This window comes from Lutra lutra, chromosome 13, assembly GCF_902655055.1.
Source record: "Lutra lutra chromosome 13, mLutLut1.2, whole genome shotgun sequence".
Taxonomy (NCBI): Eukaryota; Metazoa; Chordata; class Mammalia; order Carnivora; family Mustelidae; genus Lutra; species Lutra lutra.
In genome coordinates this window covers 17,095,472-17,114,666 of record NC_062290.1, presented here as the reverse complement: position 1 = coordinate 17,114,666, position 19,195 = coordinate 17,095,472, and the positions used below count along the sequence as shown (strand labels likewise).

The 19,195-nt window shown below is 42.2% G+C and overlaps 1 protein-coding gene across 5 annotated transcripts in view; it reads right to left on the bottom strand.

The window, feature by feature from the left end:
- Positions 1 to 19,195, bottom strand: part of PCSK5 (proprotein convertase subtilisin/kexin type 5) — a 461,872-nt gene that overhangs the window by 366,288 nt on the left and 76,389 nt on the right. For all 5 annotated transcript variants that reach the window (XM_047699471.1, XM_047699474.1, XM_047699473.1 and 2 more), the window contains exon 3: positions 2,056 to 2,169. In XM_047699471.1, coding sequence (XP_047555427.1) covers positions 2,056 to 2,169 — 114 coding nt within the window. The remainder of the gene's footprint in view (positions 1 to 2,055; positions 2,170 to 19,195) is intronic.

The window sequence follows — 19,195 nt, the reverse complement described above, 5'->3', positions numbered from 1 at the left end:
ACAGACACCGTCCACCTGCCTAAAGGTCTGGAAACTCTGCTCTACCACTTTCAGGCTTGCTGATTTTAGGCAAGTTGTCTAAATTTCAGGAGCTACCGATTCCTCACTCTTAAAACGACCAATATTCATACATATACTTTTGTTCACACTGCATTACAAACATACTCAAAGTAGGAGCACATCTGCCTGGCACACAGGAAGGGCTCCATAAAAATGTGACCTACTTGAATTATCAAATAGGTGTTGAAAAACACTGAACATTTTAAATGCCCAGGCAAAAGCTCTTCCCTCAACCTTTTCTCATACTTCCAAAGAAAGAGCAATGGTTCTTGGGGGATGGGTAGAGATTTCACTCTATGGGCTGGTCAACATGTTATGCCTTGACCATGGTTCCTACCAGATCCCAGGCTGCCCTTCTGGAGTGATGAGAGGGTCAGGGAAAGCTGCCATCTGTGTGAACCATCCAGTGGGACACGTGCAAATGTCCCGTCTGGCTCTTTCTTGCAAGAAGAAATGGAAGGCAAGGACGGTCTGCCTCTCCCTGGCCTGATGAACAGAAGTAGACAGGGACTTCGCTTCCATCCTGCCTCTTAATCCCACTGCACTCTTATCATTTTGTCTGCCTGGACAACAGGCATTCTAATGCCTTCCCATGTGGCACATCCTTCCTTGGTGTTAGAGCTAACGAGCTGTCAAGTGTCTACTGTCCCCTCAGGTGATTTCTACTCAAAGGCTATTTGGAGTCCCACCTCCCTTTGAACTTAGCTTTAGGGAACTCTCTCTCTTTCCCTCCTCTCTTTTTTTCTGTTATGTCTGAAAGAGTCTTCTATGTAAAATTCTCTTTGGGTCCCAAACGTTGCCACAACCCTCCACTTCTAGGTAAGAGTGAGAAAAGGGAAATGGGGAGAAACCGACCACTTTCACCACCATCTCACAATAAGCACAAATTCCTGTCATTGCCAGGTGCTGGGTCAGGTTCTCTGGGGGCTAGGAGACCCCAGCCCTCACCCAGTGTAACAGAGGAGTATGATTAAAATATTGACAGCTAGGAAACAAAGAGCCAAGGGAAGGATGCCATGTGTAGCAGAGACAGAAAGCCCAGGACAGCTGAGGAAGGAAAGAGCGGACAGGGGAGGACAACGGAAACTGGAAGCCGTGGGCCGCGGGGGTGTGTCGTGAAGAATGGGCCAGTGGCCGCTAAGGTGGTGGGGAAGGGCAGAAAGAGACCCCCAGGCAGACAGAATGAAAAGGGTGAAGGCAGAAAAGCATAAGACAGGTTCACACAATGCTATGGATTTAAAGGGAAGGAGAGGAGGGACTGCAAAAAATAAAATACATGAGGGGAGAAACCCCTGGCAATAATGAGCAATCAAGACTTCCACAAAAGATAAAGGTATCTTTGTAGATTATAGCGCAAACTGGAGACATGGGGATTTCATGAAGAAGTAACATCGTTCTCAGTGATCGTGACCATAAAACCCTGAGACTAAAGACGTAGGTCTTCAAAGGAGGCAAGGTCAAGTGGACAGGCAGACTGCTCTTCCCCACACTTAGGGACATTCCCCTCACTCACAGTTTTTGCTTGAACCACTGCACACTCACTTTCCAACTCATTTTATCCTTAGTTTAAAATATTATTCTCCCTAGCTTTTATCAAGGATTATCTCCTGTGGGCAGGCACCTATCAGATGACCTAAGTCAGGGCAAGGTCATTTCAATAAATCCAAGGAGCCAGTATCCACTACCCAGTCTGGTTTCAAGGCAGAGAAAACTGCCTTGATAGAAGGATCAGTAGATCCTTCTATCCCCTGGCTCAGATTTAGAAAGCCACACAGAGTAAGCTCTCAAACAGAAGATCTGTAAGTCCCAAATCCCTTCTCTTCCTTCTTAGAACCAAAGAGCTAAGTTCCAAAAAGATCCAGAAAATAGCACGAGTCATCAAGCAATCTCCCGTGGCGGGTCTGGAAACAGGAAAATGTCCCCTCGAACTGCTTCTGTGTCCTCCCAGACCCCAAAGATGTCCCCTGCACAACACCGCCCCAGGCCAGGCCTCACCATATACCACATGCTCGGCCACTTGGGATCGTTGAAGTAAGTCGGCTGGGCACGACTGAAGTCATAATCCCTCTTTGTCCGTTTTTTTACCACTTGCTGTTGGATCCACTCCACCTGCCAAGAAGAAGGACATGTGGTGAGTGTTCAAGTTCCACCAGGGTTAGCACAATACAAATGACAGTCAGGGGCAGGTCCCCTCCTGAGCCAAGGCTGTTCAAGTCACAGACTTCGGGCCGGCAGCTCGATGCTCAGTCTAGGGGCTCCGAGTCTCCGGAGACCTTGTTCGCCTTTATTCTCAACGCAGGTCGACTTTCTAGTCTTTAATGACAGGTCATCCCTATCTCTCAACAACATGCTAACTTTTTAGCTTCTTCAGAAAGTGTATTTTGTTCAAAATTTGTTGCAAATTATGTTAATTTTTTAAAAAAAGATTTTATTTATTTATTTGACAGACAAAGATCATAAGTAGGCAGAGAGAGAGGAAGGGAAGCAGGCTCCCTGCTGAGCAGAGACCCCGATGTGGGGCTCCATCCCAGGACCCTGGGATCATGACCTGAGCCAAAGGCAGAGGCTTTAACCCACTGAGCCACCCAGGCACCCGATCATGTTAATTTTTATGCTAATTTTTTTGTTTTTTTGCCCTTATCTTCTATGAAGGATCAACATACTTTTTCTAGAAAGGTCCCGGTCCAGAAATGCTATAGGCTTTGCAGGTCATAGGATCTCTGCTGTAACTACTCTTCCTACTGTCCTACACCACAGACACACATAAATGAACAGGTGGGACGACGTTCCAGTAAGTTTACTTAAAGAAGCAAAGGACAGGCTGGATGTGGCCCATGGGCCACAGTTTATGACCTTTGCCTTATACTACACCCACATTTTTTTTTTTTTTTAATGTTCTGGGATTACACAGTAAATTTTAAACCTATCCTGGGATCAAATGCTCTAGGATCACTTTTTTTTTTTTTTTTTTTTTTAAAGAAATGGCTTTCTACAACACGGTTTGGTGGAAACAGCAATATTTGGGAAATTAGACAACCAAAGCCCCAAAGCGTCTATGGCACAAAATTGGAAATCACTCAATTGCCTGAGCCAAAGGCTCTGTGCCAGCTCAAATTCAAACCTACCACCCTTGAGCAACTCAGAATATTTAGCCACAAATTTGGCTGAAGCAAAGCAATTGAGCACTTCTGAGTTTAATACCGAATTGTAACCTAAATGTTAGGGCTACGTATGGGGGCACTTATTTAAAAACAGGTCATTACTAAGGCAACATAAAACTAAGCATGTTCGGGGCGCCTGGGTGGCTCAGTGGGTTAAAGCCTTTGCCTTCAGCTCAGGTCATGATCCCAGGGTCCTGGAATCAAGCCCTGCATCGGGCTCTCTGCTCAGCAGGGAGCCTGCTTCCCTTCCTCTCTCTCTGCCTGCCTCTCTGCCTATTTGTGATCTCTGTCTAATAAATAAATAAAATCTTAAAAAAAAAATTTTAAAAAACAAAACAAAAAAAAACTAAGCATGTTCTTTTTTTTTCTTTGGTTAAGATTTTATTTATTTGTCAGAAAGAGAGAGGAAAGAGCACAAGCAGGGGGAGCGGCAGGCAGAGGGAGAGGGAGAAGCAGGCCCCTCTGCCCCCACTGAGCAAGGAACCTGATGCGGGTCTCGATCCCAGGACCCTGGGATCATGACCTGAGCCAAAGGCAGAGGCTTAACTGACTGAGCCACCCAGGCGCCCCAAGCATGTTCTATTTTGACTGGTGCCTCTGAAATGACCTATCGGCCCTGGTAGCCTTCTACAATTTGTTTCTAAGTTCTCCTGTGTTCGATCGCTCCTGCCATTTTAGCCACAATACTCTAAAATGTTCTGTTCCACCATTTATCCCTCCTCCACACAAAGGGATTAAAAATTGAGGGCAGGGAGATTTTGTAGTGCACTAGCGATTCCACATCCATCCATTGAGTAAAAGTCTCCAAACCACTTTTGCCCACTTGATTAAAGATCGCTGGAGGAGAAGGGCTACTAAGGCACTGATTAACGGGCTCTAAATGCACTGCTCGACACAAGGTACTAAGGCCAAAAGCCAAGCTAATAAATTCCTCGGATTCTCATATCGGGAAATATATTCAACGAGACTTCTGATACGCAAGACGAATTTAAATAGCCAATTCCTAGTTATAGCACTAACAAAGCAAATGGAATCACATGGCCTCCTAAATAAATAAAAAATCCATTTATGATTAGGATCGCAGCTAAGCATCATCTATGTGCCTTCCACAACAGGTAATTTAGGCAACATTATCAGGACAGCAAAAAAGCCAATAAATGAAAAATAATATTCTAGAAAATGAAAGCTGCTTCCGCTCCTGTTTTAATTAATGTGAATTAAGTGACTCCCTAGCACTGAACCATTCTCCACACCACCACCCCCAACACACACACCTGTGCACACCGGGGAGAAGGGATTGTGTATCTCTCTTTGAACCACTGGACCATGGTTGTCAGGGAAGCAAAGAAGGATCTCGTTTTTTTCCTGGACTCGAGAGACTGCTCTTTAGAAATCACATCGAGACTAATGTGGCATTAACAATGCGTGTAAAATTTTTTCTCAATGAAGAGGGTAATGTTTAAGTGACCAGGCTTCTAAAAATACAAGTGAAAAAAATCAATTTCTTTCTCAAGGTGGAGCAGCACATACGGGCATGCATGCACTTTTTCTATTTCCAGGAAACATTTTAATCTCTTCCTTTCAAATAATCTTGCTATGGAAGGAGTTTCATTTGCCCACTTACTCATTCAATGAGCATTAAGTGTCTATTCGGCACCGACACTGTGCTGGTAATATGAAGACGAACAAAAACAGTCTTCGGCTTTGAAGAACTTAACATTTTACCAAGAAAGATTTAGCGAATATTCCTGGGGCGCCTGGGTGGCTCAGTGGGTTAAGCCTCTGCCTTCAGCTCGGGTCAGGATCTCAGGGTCCTGGGATCGAGGCCTACATCCGGCTCTCTGCTCAGCGTGGAGCCTGCTTCCCTCTCTCTCTGCCTGCCTCTCTGCCTACTTGTGATCTCTGTCTGTCAAATTAAATAAATAAATAAATCTTAAAAAAAAAGAGTTAGCGAATATTCCACAATTCTCCACTTCGTAAAGATGTAGTTATCATCATGAATGACGCCCATCGCTCTATTAATTAGAGCATTTGTGAAATTTTTGACCAGGCAGATTCTACGTGCAATCCTTACGTTGCTGTCTGAGGCGTATCCCAGTTGAGATTCAACTTGTACATGTTTGCGTGTGTGGTAAAAGAAGGCTGCAGATCTGTGTAGATGGAACGCTTTCCAAACTACTCCTACATTGGCAGTGGCTCTTCCTAACAGAGCCTCCATAAATTCTGAATCGCCACCTAGATGTGCACCTAAACCACAAAGTGTCAAATCCCGGGGTGTCATCTCAAACGGAGTGCTGGAGAGCAGAACCAGTCTACGCTGGGGTGGGGGGTAGGGGTGCGTCTCGTTGTGTACCATTGTTTCGGCAACAACCCTGGAAGTCGGCGCTTCCCAGAAGCACACACGTACACACAGACAAATGTGGGATAAGTATGTGAGAAAACCAAGTGACAGCCATTTTCCAAGACGAACTGCAGGTTCAAAAATAGAACAAAATATCTTACAGAACAGCATCCCTTCTGTAATTTAACCAAACAAAAGTGCTTAGTTACAGGCTTGGTGGCTGGAAGGTGGCACGCACGTTGGCATCTAGATCTGACTACAAGTCTCTCCGTCTGATCACAGGGTTGAAATAGGCAAGAAAAGTACAGTGTTTTTTTGTTGTTGTTGTTTTGTTTTGTTTTAGTGTCAGATATCATGTATTTTGTCTTGGTGCTTTAGGAGTATAAGTAGATGGCCCTACATATTTTGGAAAGTGGGAAAAACACCTCTTGGATCGGAAGATTTCTATGAGTGGAAAGACTAGTTTTATATTTTTAAGCCATTATCCATATGCCTGTCCTTGAGCCCTTTAAGAAAAAGCTCAGAGGTAATGCATTACACAGATTTCGCTTTTTGCCAAGAGGCCCCAATGCATAGAAAAGATGCTTAGAAATTCATTTTCATAAAACTAGGGCCAGTCCAGGAAAATATGAAAACTGTGTGCTTTCCCCCACTGGTTTAACTTCGGAAGGTTCTATTTCTTGTATATAAAGGAACTACAGATAATCCAGACCATAAAAACCACAGGACCTCTGAAGTCATCAGTGTATCCTCCACGAACTTCAACATACGTGCGCTCCATGGTTTTAAGGACACTCCCTCCCTCTACCAACACAGCTCTCCTCCCCATATGACCCAAGTGAACAGGGGGCATCCGCCTCACCAGAATCTTTGTCGAAAGGGGTTTTCTTTCATCAGATATCACGTGTCAAGCAAAGCACATTAAGTGATCATTCTGGGAAACCTCCCCTCCCCTCAACCATCTCAGTTGAGCTTCTATCCCATTATTTTGCAACTTAACAACTTTCTGAAATAGGATAAAAAAGAAGTTCTAGGAATACAGATTATGGAAGTTATTATATATACTTGGAAAACAAATTGTGATAGCACAAAAAAAGACAAATACTGCATGTCATCACTTATATGCAGACTCTTAAAAAAAAAAAAAAAAAAAAAAAAAGCCAGACTTGTAGAAAGAGTAAGAAAGGGATTTGCCAGAGGTTGAGGGGTGGGAGAAACAGGAGCAGGTTGGTAAAAGGGTATAAACATTCAACAGGAAGGGGAGTCGTGTCTCAGGATCTAGTGTATGACTGAAGATTGAATAGAATGGTGATGACAGTTGATAACACTGGGTCCTATAATTGAAATCTGCTAAGGAAGTAAAACCTAAATGTTCTCACCAAATAAAGAAAAAATAAAAAATAATTAGTATATGTCTCTATACACACACACACACACACACACACACACAGCACATATGGTGATAAATGTCAATTAACTAGATGGAGGAAATCCTTATATTTTATACATATAAATATATATATTTATTTATATACATATATGATCATATATATATAATCACTACAATATATACTTTAAATACCTTACAATTTTCTATGTTGATTATGCCTCAATAAGGCTGAATTTAAAAAAAAAAAAAAAGGTGCCACTTTAAAAGTGTGCCTTGTAGTAGGGAGGAGGTAGCCCTTTAGATATGAAAATATATTAAAACTAATGATTAAAACTTACACTGGTAGCAAACGTCAACAGATTTTAATGGAATGGAAAGTCAAGAAATTGACCCCCCAATTAGATGAAAATATAGTACATGATAAGGGCGCTCTCCTAAATCATGTGGAGAGAAACAGAGTCCTTCATAAGTGATGTCTCAACAACAAGCCACTGGGGGGGGGGGGGGAATAAAAATTGAAATCATGCGACCATCTTACATCAGGACTAATTCCAAATGAATGATATTGAAATGTAAAACTAAACAAAACCATAAAGGTATCCTGAAAAACATGGGAGATTTAGAAAAAATCATCTTAGCGTGCAAGATGCTTGTTGAAGTATAATGCAAATCAAAAAAAGTGATTGAGAAAAAGTGCTACATTTAACAACGTAAAAAAATAAATGTGGCATGGCCGAAAAAAACCTCAAAAGCGAGGCAGATGACAAACAGGAAGTGTTTCTAGCTCCTACTACAGACAAAAGGTGATTTCCCTAATATATAAAGAGTTGCTATAATCAATAAGAGAAAAATTCAGTAAGAACACAGGCAAAGGATAGGAACACAGTAATCTCTGAAAAGACAAACGGGGAAAGTTTCCAGCCTCTACTATGGACAAAAGGCTATTTCCGTCATATATAAAGAGTTTATGCAATCAGTAAGACAAAAATTCAGGAGGAAAACAAGCAAAGGATAGGAGTACAGTAATCTCTGAAAAGATAGTTTCTTAAACTAAACTATTCATATAAAAATATGCCTAGCCTCATGCAGATAAAGACAAAAGTAAATGAAAACCACACCAAGATCATCACTTTTCTACCTTTCAGATAAAACAATATAACGAAATAACATCCTACTAGTGAGGGCATGATATAGCAATCACTCTCATGTAACAATGATGGGAATGTAAATCTGTCTAGCTCTTTGGAATGTAATTGGACAATATTTAAAAAAAATTTCATAAGAAGTCATTCTACTTTTAGGAATTTATCCTACATATTTATTTACACATGTAAATATGCAAGGCTATTTACTAAAGCGCTGTTAGTAGTAAATGCAAGTTGTAAACAACCTGAATGTATACTGAAAGAGATTAATCAATCATGACATAGCAATACATTGGAGTACAATGCAACCATAAAAGACAATGTAACTAAGTTATGTACTGGCAGAAAACAGTCTCCATGATACAACTTGAAATGAAAGGAAAGACAGAGGGGTGCCTGGGTGGCTCAGTGCGTTAAAGCCTCTGCCTTAGGCTCAGGTCATAATCCCAGAGTCCTGGGATCAAGCCCCACATTGGGCTCTCTGCTCAGCAGGGAGCCTGCTTCCCTTCCTCTCCCTCTGCCTACTTGTGATCTCTGTCAAATAAATAAATAAAATCTTTAAAAAAAAAGAAAGACACAGTCTATGAAAAAACACTATAATCTTTACATTTCTCCAGTAATTACACACAGAATCCTCGGTATAGGAGGGAAACCTTTACTACATGCCCTTTAATACTTTGTTACCTTTGGACTACGTGAATATGTTATCTACAAAAACAACTTAAAATTTCTTTTGAGTTAATAAGTTCCATTGGGGGGCAACCCTTTCAGGGCCCCTCCCTCTTCAGGAGCTTCATATTATCGTGCAATAAACTTTGCTTTGCTGCCCACCAAATATGTATTTATGTCTGTATACACATACATACATACACACACACACACACATATATTGTATTGGTTGATTACTGTCGTATAGTCCAGTGATCTCAAATGTGACCGAATGTGTGAATTACAACATATTTTTTGAAGGCCTGAGAAAAATAGTATATAAAAAACATCTCAAATGACTTTGTATAATGTTTTAACATGGCGAGTATTGAGAAAATGCAGATAACAAAAAGAAGTGGTTGGAATTTGGGGAAACTGGCTTCTACTGTTAGATTTGCCATCGGCCACCTGTGTGACCTTGCAAAAATCTTCTTGGTCTCTTTTATCTGTAAAATGAGAGAAGACAGACAAAATATGCCTCTAGTCTCCTTCTAGCTTTGAAATTTTATCTATATATTCTATTCTACGATTTGACTGGGAATAAAAAGTTTGTGCAAAATGCAATAAAGGTACATAGGTGCTTCAGGTGATAAATGATCTTAAGTCATTCCGTGAAGATACGAGATTAATATTTAGAAAGGAGTGTAGTAAATTATATTATTCCTTTCATGATCTGATGAAGCTGTTGCCAGGAAATAAAATATGTAGGATTCCATAGTTTGTATCCTTCTTTGAGCACCATCGACAAAACAGGGCGCAAAAAAAAAGATTATGTACTGATCTCTCCCCTCCTTTTTCTTCTCTGACTTTGAGAACAAAATATACAGAGTTGCCTTGATTAAAATATATATACATATATCAGTTAAGTGCACGAGGGCTGTGTACTTGTTCACTGTGAAAGAGAATGGTCGATGAAGACAACTTAGTACTGACAAGTCACTCCCAAACCCTAAAATCTGAAGCCAACATATCCCAAAATTTTTCTAAAACTCTGATCCAGAATTCAGAGTTAACCAGTAAAAGCAGCAAAGAATCTAGTAAAAGTATGTGCTTAAACGAGGGTACTGTGGTCTTTAAGCCTTACCCCAGTTAGTAACTACCCGGTAATTAGCAAGTTACTCAATATTGACATCGGTATTTCATTCAAGCCATACTTTAAAAAGAAAAAAACAAAAATAACAAAAACAACACCAATTGCTTGGAGCCTGCTTATTTAAGAGAGCTACTTGTGAACAAAAGGGAGGATTTTACTTGATGTGCTTGAGATATAGGCACTTTGAATCCCATTTAATGACTGTAAACATTAGAGTCTTATATTAGAGAACCATCTAGCTGGGAATACAAGGAATCACACCAATTTTGGAAGGTCATTGAGAAGAAAGTTGTGAAATAAACACTGCATGCGCGTTCAGAACAGTGTAACTGAAGACAATACAGGCCCAAGTGAGAAACTTTAACTACTGTAACATTTTCCAATTAGCTGGCTTTCTCCGACAGCACCAAACTTTCAGAAGTGGGTCATCAATTTCCCAGCACTCTTTGTTTCGTGGAAAACTTGTAGCCTCCTTGGTCTAACCACGTTACTTACTTTCAGGGAATTGGAGTCCTACTTTGCGGCTTAAGTGATTCCACTAACCCGTGCATGCTTCTCAACATTTAATTTCCTAATTTGTTTCCAGTTTTTTTTTCCCCTCCCCACTTCTGATAAGAGGACACGTGGAACGAAAATATACATGTTGCATCCAATTAAAGTAGCAAAATTTACTCTCACCTTCAAGACCCTTTGTCTATTCACTCCAGAAATACTATATAAAGTAGCTACTGCTATAGGATGGCACAGAACAAAATAACCCATTTCCCACTTTCGGGCAGTTTCCATTCTAATGAAAGGTAGGCATAAGCACATAAATAAATAAAAGATTATGTAACAGACTTTCATAGCACAAAAAGTAATTAGCATACAGTGTTGGAGACTGTCAAGGAGGGCGATATTATAGCGAAGGTGGTTGAGAAAGGATTTTAATAGAATTTTAATAGAATTCTGAATAAGAACCCAGTCATACAAATGGCTCAGAAGAAAATACTACAGGCGACAGGAGTCGTTCATGCAGAAGACCTGGAATGACCCGATGTCTGTGTGTTTGTCTGCAGCTTATCCACAGGCCACAGATGCCCATCACCATCCGTCAGGGCCCAGGGGCGAGTATACCAGCAGTGCACTGCACCCTCCAGTGGATAAAGAATGAGGGTCTCACAGGTCATGGAAACTGATTCACAGACGTCGGATCAACATCGGATCATCATCGGATCATCAGTTCTGGGGTTCTGGACAACAAAAATACGATCTAAAAGTGACACAGGTTCAAGGTAGGCATGTCCCTGAAGACTCACCACCTTTTCAGCTGATGGGAACAAATTCAGCTGAAAGAAGCCTAAAGAAAGTTCTCATCAGGGGACACCCTTGCCCACATCTATCGACCGTACCCTTGGGACGCTCATCACAATAAACCGGTCCAATAAGGGGCTGTAAGGCAGATTCTGACCTTTCTTTCCCTTGTACAGAAAAAAGTCACAAGTTCGATGTCATCTAAACAGCAGAAAAACTATTAAATGATTTCTAGGGCAGAAAGTGTCCCAAGTGTGAGCTATTCAAGTACAGGGGAAGAGGAGGGGGCAGAAAATGGTATTTGGTGTAGGAGCAGGTTTAGAACATCATATGAGGTATCAGAAGACACAGTTGCTTAATCTGGCCACCTCAGCCATTATCAGCGACCACCTCTGCAACTCTGAAAAAGGACATCCTACCTGTTGGACAAACCTTGCAAAAACAATTTAACACTGAAACAGGTTACATTAAAAACAAAGTAATACTGGTGGGGCTCTACGTAGAATTATCTAGTGTGTGTTCTTTACACACGTGGTGGGTAGAGCTGCACTAACTAGACTACGCCACAGATCGGCAGTGCAGGGTCCTGATATGGGAAAACAGGCCACATGAGTTCTTGGTAGACCACCCATCATTAGCCTGGCCACTCTGGGCAAATCACAATAAATTCTGGCATTCTATATTTTCGTAGGTAAAATGTCTTAAAATTGGTGTGTGACTCAAAATAGTATGTTTTACAAATGGAGGCTCTGCAGGACTTAATATGGCACGTTTCCTCCCATTTCCTTGGAAGAAAGGAACTAGGTCTTAGTATCCCTAGTATCAAGGGCAATGTTTAGCAGTAGGGCCTCCATAAACAGTTGGAGATGGATGGACTGTATTTTCACATCGCATTAATACATTTTTCAGTATATCTAAGTTTTCTGGTTATTTCAAAAAAATCCGGAAATTTTAAACTGGAGAGAGTACAAAAAAAGGTTTATCTGCTTAATCCTACCAAGTATAATAGGATATTTTGTTTTTCAACAGTTAGATGGTAGCACAAGGATGATCATGCTGCCAGGAATGAAGAAGATGTCAAGGTATTAATGAAGGATGTGTTCTTTCTATACATAATTCCATTTTTAAAATTATTAAGAACTTTATTAATAGGTGCTTGCTGTTCATTGACTTTTTTGGAAAAAAAAAGTTGTAAAATTTTATTACAAATTAAAAATGAGGTTCTTAAAATCTCAACTTGACCAGATATGGAACAATGTAAAAACCTTTAAAGGTATATTGAGAAAAACCAGGCTTGACATGCAAATTCCATATATTTTTAATGTATCATGGGACCCTTCCTGGCTTGACAACCACCCCCGCCCTCAACTTGGAACCTACTGCTCTATAGACTTTGATCTTTTGAGATGGGATCATCCCCCCACCCCTAGTCTAAATCTCAGAAGCAACGAAAAAGGGTTCACAATTAAAATGGATATACAGAGAAGAATTAAGTAGTTGTTGACAAAGGTCGAGAACCTGGAACATTACTGAGGATACCAGTCATCATCCCATAACCTGCAAGAAAGTCCCAAAGATTAAATAAATTTGATGGATCCAGAGCACTAGTGATACTTTCTCCCAGTGGTAAAGTAAGTCTCCCACATTTTAGTGGGCCTGGACTAGTCCACAGTCAGATCACTCAGCAGACAAAGTGTGATTTTACAAGCATTTATGGGGGCGCCTGGGTGGCTTAACTGATTAAGCATCTGATTCTTGATTTTAAGTTCAGGTCATGAGATCAAGCCCCACATCGGGCTCCACGCGCAACATAGAGTCTACTTGATTCCCTCTCTCCCTCTCCCTCCAGCCCCTGCCCCTTCTGGTTTGCTTTCTCATTCTCTAATAAATAAATAAAATCTTTAAAAGCATTTATGGAGGGAGAAATACAAAGATCAAGGCAATAACTAGAAACCAACTCAAAGATAAGTGAGAAGAGGTGCGAAACCGATGAGAAAAGAAAATGTTAGAACCTATTTCTTTAAAGAAAGCTTATTTTTAAACATTAAAATTTAAGGCTTTGCCCATCCTGGTCACCAGTAATAATATCAACAGCAACATCATCAACAGTTTCTTGCTGACTTTCAATGATAATATATTGTATTTGTTTTACCTTTACCTTTCTAGGAAAGCTAATCTCAGAAGATTTCAGGTTCATTTCCTCATTGATGTGTCCCTCTTTAAACATTATTAAAATCCCCTGAAGGCAAGATACTTATATATCTGTCTCAAATGTAATGCACTTGTTTCTTGAGACAAGTTTAATTTGCCCTCTCAAAGAAAAAAAAGAAAAAAAGCTTCCTATTCCTAGTCATGCCAAAATGCTTTCCAATGGGTAAAACAGAATTAAAAAAAAAAAAAAGCGTGTGTGTGCGCACACACGCACGCACGCACATGTGCACACATAAACCCAGCACGTGGTGATGTGATTTCATTAGAGAACTTGTTGAATAGCAAAATTATTTCAAAAGAATCTTGCATATTCTTTTTTTTTTTTTTAAGATTTTATTTATGTATTTGATAGAGAGACAGCGAGAGAGGGAACACAAGCAGGGGGAGTGGGAGAGGGAGAAGCAGGCTTCCCGCCAAGCAGGGAGCCCAATGTGGAACTCCATCCCAGGACTCTGGGATCATGACCGGAGCCGAAGGCAGACACTTAACAACTGAGCCCCCCAGGCACCCAGAATCTTGCATATTCTAACTTGGATTTCAGTTTCTTCTATTTGGAACTTTAGGACAATTAATTTAAGCAATTTGAAAACAATTTTGATTGCTTAAAAGTATTACAAGGAAAATAGAATTCTAAAGTAAATTTTAGAATATCTAAAATTAATCCTACTTGTCTGAATGCCACCTGGGGTTAAATTCACACTTTTGATTAAATGCAATCTTAATTCAGGGATTAAACTGGGACAGCACATAATTCCCTCCAGCTTCACCCTGGGATCAAGATTATCACTGCACTAAAAATACAGTGGCATGACTTCATGCTCTATGTATTTGTTTTTTTGAATAATCATCCTCTAAGCAATTTGAAAGCCAAGGCAATGGAATAAAACCTATTTGACATGACAAGTTACCTCTCATTCTGTCCTTAGCACCTGGGAAGGTGGGGACACCTGAAAGAGTGACAATTTTACCTTACCACCAAGTGTTAATCACTTGACGGATTTTGGTTCTCTTTGACGGATCCTGCAACTCTGTATCAATCAGTCAGGATATTCCCAGACCCGCATTTGCAAAGACTGAATGCCCTTGCCTATCAAGTGAATACAAAGACGAGCATTATTTTGCACAGAGTGGAGAAATTGTTCGATTCAGCTGAGATTAGTCAAAAAAGAGCCAAATTCTGGCAAAGGAAAGGGAGTCATTCTTATTATTTCTCTATGCAGAGGACACGGGGTGATCTGCTAAGTCTCCAAAGTATGTCAGCATCTTGCTTCTTCATTCCACAGCTCACAAACAATGATCCTGAAAGTTCTATTCACATGGGGAGAAAAACTCTTCCCCAGTGACTAATACAGCTTCACTGCACAGAATGACTTGTTTTCCTAGCTATTTAAATACAAATAACAATGGCATTTGTTTCTAAATTTCCATGGACCCTACTTCTACTATTTGGACCACACTGGAAAGATCGAAGTAGGGGGTGGGAGGGTGAACCCCCTAACTTCACCGTCTGGTACCTCAAGTTTTCATTTCATCCACTGAATTCCTTTTCTCAATGTGAGGCGTCCTCAATATTCCGGTCACTTCCGATTTTTAATCTTTCTCTTAAATCTCTTCATTGTCAAGATTTCAAATCTCGGAAATCAAGAAAGTACCAATTGTTAGGTTGGCGAGCTCCAGCTATGAATCAAACGGGGGTTGGATTAAAAGTCCATGTCTTTTCTTCCCCCTGCTGCTAAAAGATAAATATGTAATTTTAGGGGTGAATGCATGAGGTCTGCTTAAATGTTCTATGTTCTTTGGAGCTTCATCTACATTTTTTAAACCTAAAATGAGCTCAAAAATCCATAAGTGAGTAGTATGAAGTCACCGGTGGGGAGAAGTCTGGACGAAGACCCCCACGGTGGGCCCCCCCTCGCCAAACAGCAGAGAGAAGTGAGAAAGTTCTGTCTTTGGAGTGGGTGTCTGACTTGGGTTTCTATTATATTCTTTTTTTTTTTTTTAATCCCCGGAACTCTTAACCTTATACTAGGCAGAGAGGGCAGGGGTATTTTGCAACAAAAACACTGGAATTGTGGCAGATCTTCTATACCCTCATCTCCCCCTGAAATATTTAGCAAACAGCTACTTTGGTCAGGGAAGGGGAGAAGCCTGCCTTTGAGCCTCAGGGGTGGAAAATGTGGTCCAAAATCCCCAGGCCAAAGAGGAAAAAAATTGGCATATTCCCACCTAGATCCCGTTGCCCAAAGCAAACCAAACGTTTTCTCAATTTCAGGGTCATTCCCTCACCTCAGAAACCACCAAGGAGGCTTCCAGCGAGGTGGTACTTGACAAAACCTGCAGGTCGGAGCCCATAAAAATCTGGCACGGGACGTGATGCTGGAGGGCACGGGCTGGGGGTTCCACCTGCACCCCGCGAAGACGAGGCAGAGCCAGCTCCCAGCTCCCCGGTGGCCCGCTGACATAGCAGAGGAGTGTTAAGTCACTCCAACGGGCCTCCCGCTCCCTGCGCTCGTAATTCATACCCACCACAGTCAGTTACAGGAGCCCCGGGGCAGAGGCTCAAGGAAGGAGAGAGAAAACACATTTTCATCACTGTCATCAAACCTGACACATTTTCAGCGTGAAGACCCAGGAGCGGAGGCTCTCCCCCATCCAGCTTCCTTCTTTCCCGCTGTGTGTTTTGGATGCCTCACCCCGGAGTCCGTGGTGTCAATGTTCATGGAAATGTGATGCATTTACCGCACGCACCCGGGGGTTGTCAGCAATCGTCTCTAGGCTCCCCCGGCCCCACCTCCGCCGAGCTCCACTCTGGCACATTCGGGCTCTCAGCACCGGAGCGGCAGCCGGCCTGGGCCACAGTTCCCAGCAACCCTACCGAGTCTTGGCTACCCGGGAACGGGCCATCAAAACTATCGCACCCAAGCACACTCCTGAGACTTCACGGAGTGTGACACTTAGCAGCTTGGCTCCCGGTGAGGGAAGGCAGAGGATAAAGTGCGGTCCTCCGAGCCAGAGAGAGTTTGAGGATTATCCCGTGATTTCGTGAAGGTCCAAGAGGGCAAGGGCAGCCTCAGACCATCTTCGACCCCCCACAGCAGCCACGCGGTGCCTTGCCCAGAGTGGGCCCCACTTAGGGGTTTAGAGAAGGGAGGACTGTATTCATTGCTCTTACAGGAATCATTGCTGGCCCAGCCCCATACGTGTAAAGGAAACCAGAAAAGCAAGCTCTCAGTTACTCTTACTGGAAAGAGGAGGGAAACAATTTTATGACATTTTCAGACAGGATTAGGCTCAAGAGAAAACAAGGAAGTGATCGTGTGCTGAGCTAAGGGATAAATCACACAGATGGTCGTAGGCTTTTCCAGTCCTTTGATTTCCAATGGGTCTCGAAATCATTGGTGACAATGATTTGGGAAGCACAACTACTTGATCTTTTGTTCGTGTTCTGTGCAGAATAAGGTCTACCTACTGTTTCTTTATACCACCCACATGTCCCAAGAAAGGATCATCGTTTAACCAGTGGGGATCCTGAGGCACAGGGAAGTCAAGTCACTGGATAGTAAGGGACCAGAAACCATTCTGATGAAGTAAACCCATGCCCAGGTCTGTTTCCACAGAGCACAGCAGCTCCCCCCCCCCTTTTTTTTTAAAGATTTTATTTATTTGACAGACAGAGATCACAAGCAGGCAGAGAGAGAGGGGGGAGGCAGGCTCCCCGCTGAGCAGAGAGCCCGATGCGGGGCTGGATCCCAGGACCCTGTGATCATGACCTGAGCCGAAGGCAGAGGCTTTAACCCACTGAGCCACCCAGGCGCCCCAGCAGCAGCTCCCTTCTGAAGTATGTGGCTGATGGAAGAGGTTGGGGTCACATCTTCTTCTCTTTCCTTTAGGCCATCGCAACATTTCTATGCCTGGAGCTTAGTCAAAGCTGATCCCATTATTATACTAGAGGCCTTCCTGGGTGAAGGGTGAGGGAAGGAGGGGAGAGAAGATAGAAAACAGAGTCATGTTGGAGCTTTTATCATCCACCCAAGGAATTTTGCAGAAGTCTTCAGTGACTCAGCTACAAGTACTGTAAAATGGGTTAAGACACGCACTGAGTCTGCAAATGGCAGGAGAAATATCGAACGAGTGAAAGATAAAAATCTGAATCAGGAAGAGAATTCTTAGCCCAGTATTGGCAATGACGACAAAAATCCTCTTTTTCCCCCCTCAAGGGCACCTTCTGACTTGTAATTTAAGAGCACATGAAGTTCAAGGTCTGAAAATTTCCCAAATTAAAAAAACAAACAAACAAAAACAAAAAGAACTCACCACGACTAAAATCCTTAGTTACCCCGTGGCTCTGAATTAAACGGAATTGACAAGATGAGAGGAGACAAAGGGAGACATGATGGTTACTGATTAAAAGTTGGGTCTCTAGGGGCGCCTGGGTGGCTCAGTGGGTTAAGCCGCTGCCTTCGGCTCAGGTCATGATCTCAGGGTCCTGGGATCGAGCCCCGCATCGGGCTCTCTGCTCAGCAGGGAGCCTGCTTCCTCCTCTCTCTCTGCCTGCCTCTCTGCCTGCTTGTGATCTCTCTCTGTCAAATAAATAAATAAAATCTTTAAAAAAAAAAAAAAAAAAAGTTGGGTCTCTATAGTCCAAGGAGCCCGTGTTGCAGAATTCTTGCTCGTCCCTTGAAAAGCAGGCTAACCTCAGACAAGTTACTTAACCTCTGGACGTCAAATGGGGAAGGTAATTGGATCCAAAGAGTAAATGAGTTGATTTCACGTGAAATGCTTAGCACAGTTCCTGGCACGGGAATACCCACCATGCAATGAAGGCATTGCTGTGCCAAACGATGCCCCCTGAGGAGTGGAATTCTTTCATTAGCCCAAGAGCTGCAAGCTCCGGTTTACTCCCAGATGACCAAGTGTGACACTGAGCGTGAAGTTTTATAAAGGCACACCGGACCGGAAGTCAGGAGATCTGCTCTTATCCAGCCCTGTACCTCTTTGATTTCACTTTCCTTCCCTATGAGTTTACAGGTTAAAATCAGATTAGGGATTTGACCCCAGGGGTGAAAAAGTTGCCACCAAGTCCAGCAAAGGGGTAAGGAGGTGTTAAGCCATGGCACCAATCAGTGCTCTAGGCCCCCTCCTCTCCACCCTCCAAAGTGGGCCATGTCTCGAATACAATAACCCAAGAAGACTCTCAAAGGACTGGAGATCCCTTGGTTAGTAAAATTCTACGCAGTCTCTGAAATTTTTAGACCTACATTTTGTCTAGCGTTAGGATGATCTGCATTAACCTTCAAAAGTTGGCAACCAGATCATTAATAATTAAAGCTGTTTTAAGGAATTTTCATTGTTTTATGCAGATCAATTTTCAATTTTTTTTTTTTTTTTTCCTGACGGAGTCATCAGCAGTAGCCTTGAAGACTGGAACCAAGGAAAGCTATGTTGATGTCAGAGCTCCACTGAGGGCAGCCAGGATGTTTCTCATCAAAGTAGATTTCAAGATCCTTCGAAGAAGAATCCTAATGAACACTGAGGTCTTAGAATATTCCAAAGCCAAGTTCAAAGAAGCAATGTACATAATGAGGTCTGCGGTAATGTAAGTAAGCAAGCTCACAACAAAGAAGGTCACAAAGGATTCCACAAACCATTCCACATGGTCCCAACCACTGACAAGAGAGCTGGTAAGTCTGTCTCCTTGAGAAAATCAGATCGGACCACTTTTAGCATTTCCTTAGCCATTAAGCCTAACTTAGACCCTTACTTTGTCTTCTCTTGCTTACGGAGATCCCGAAT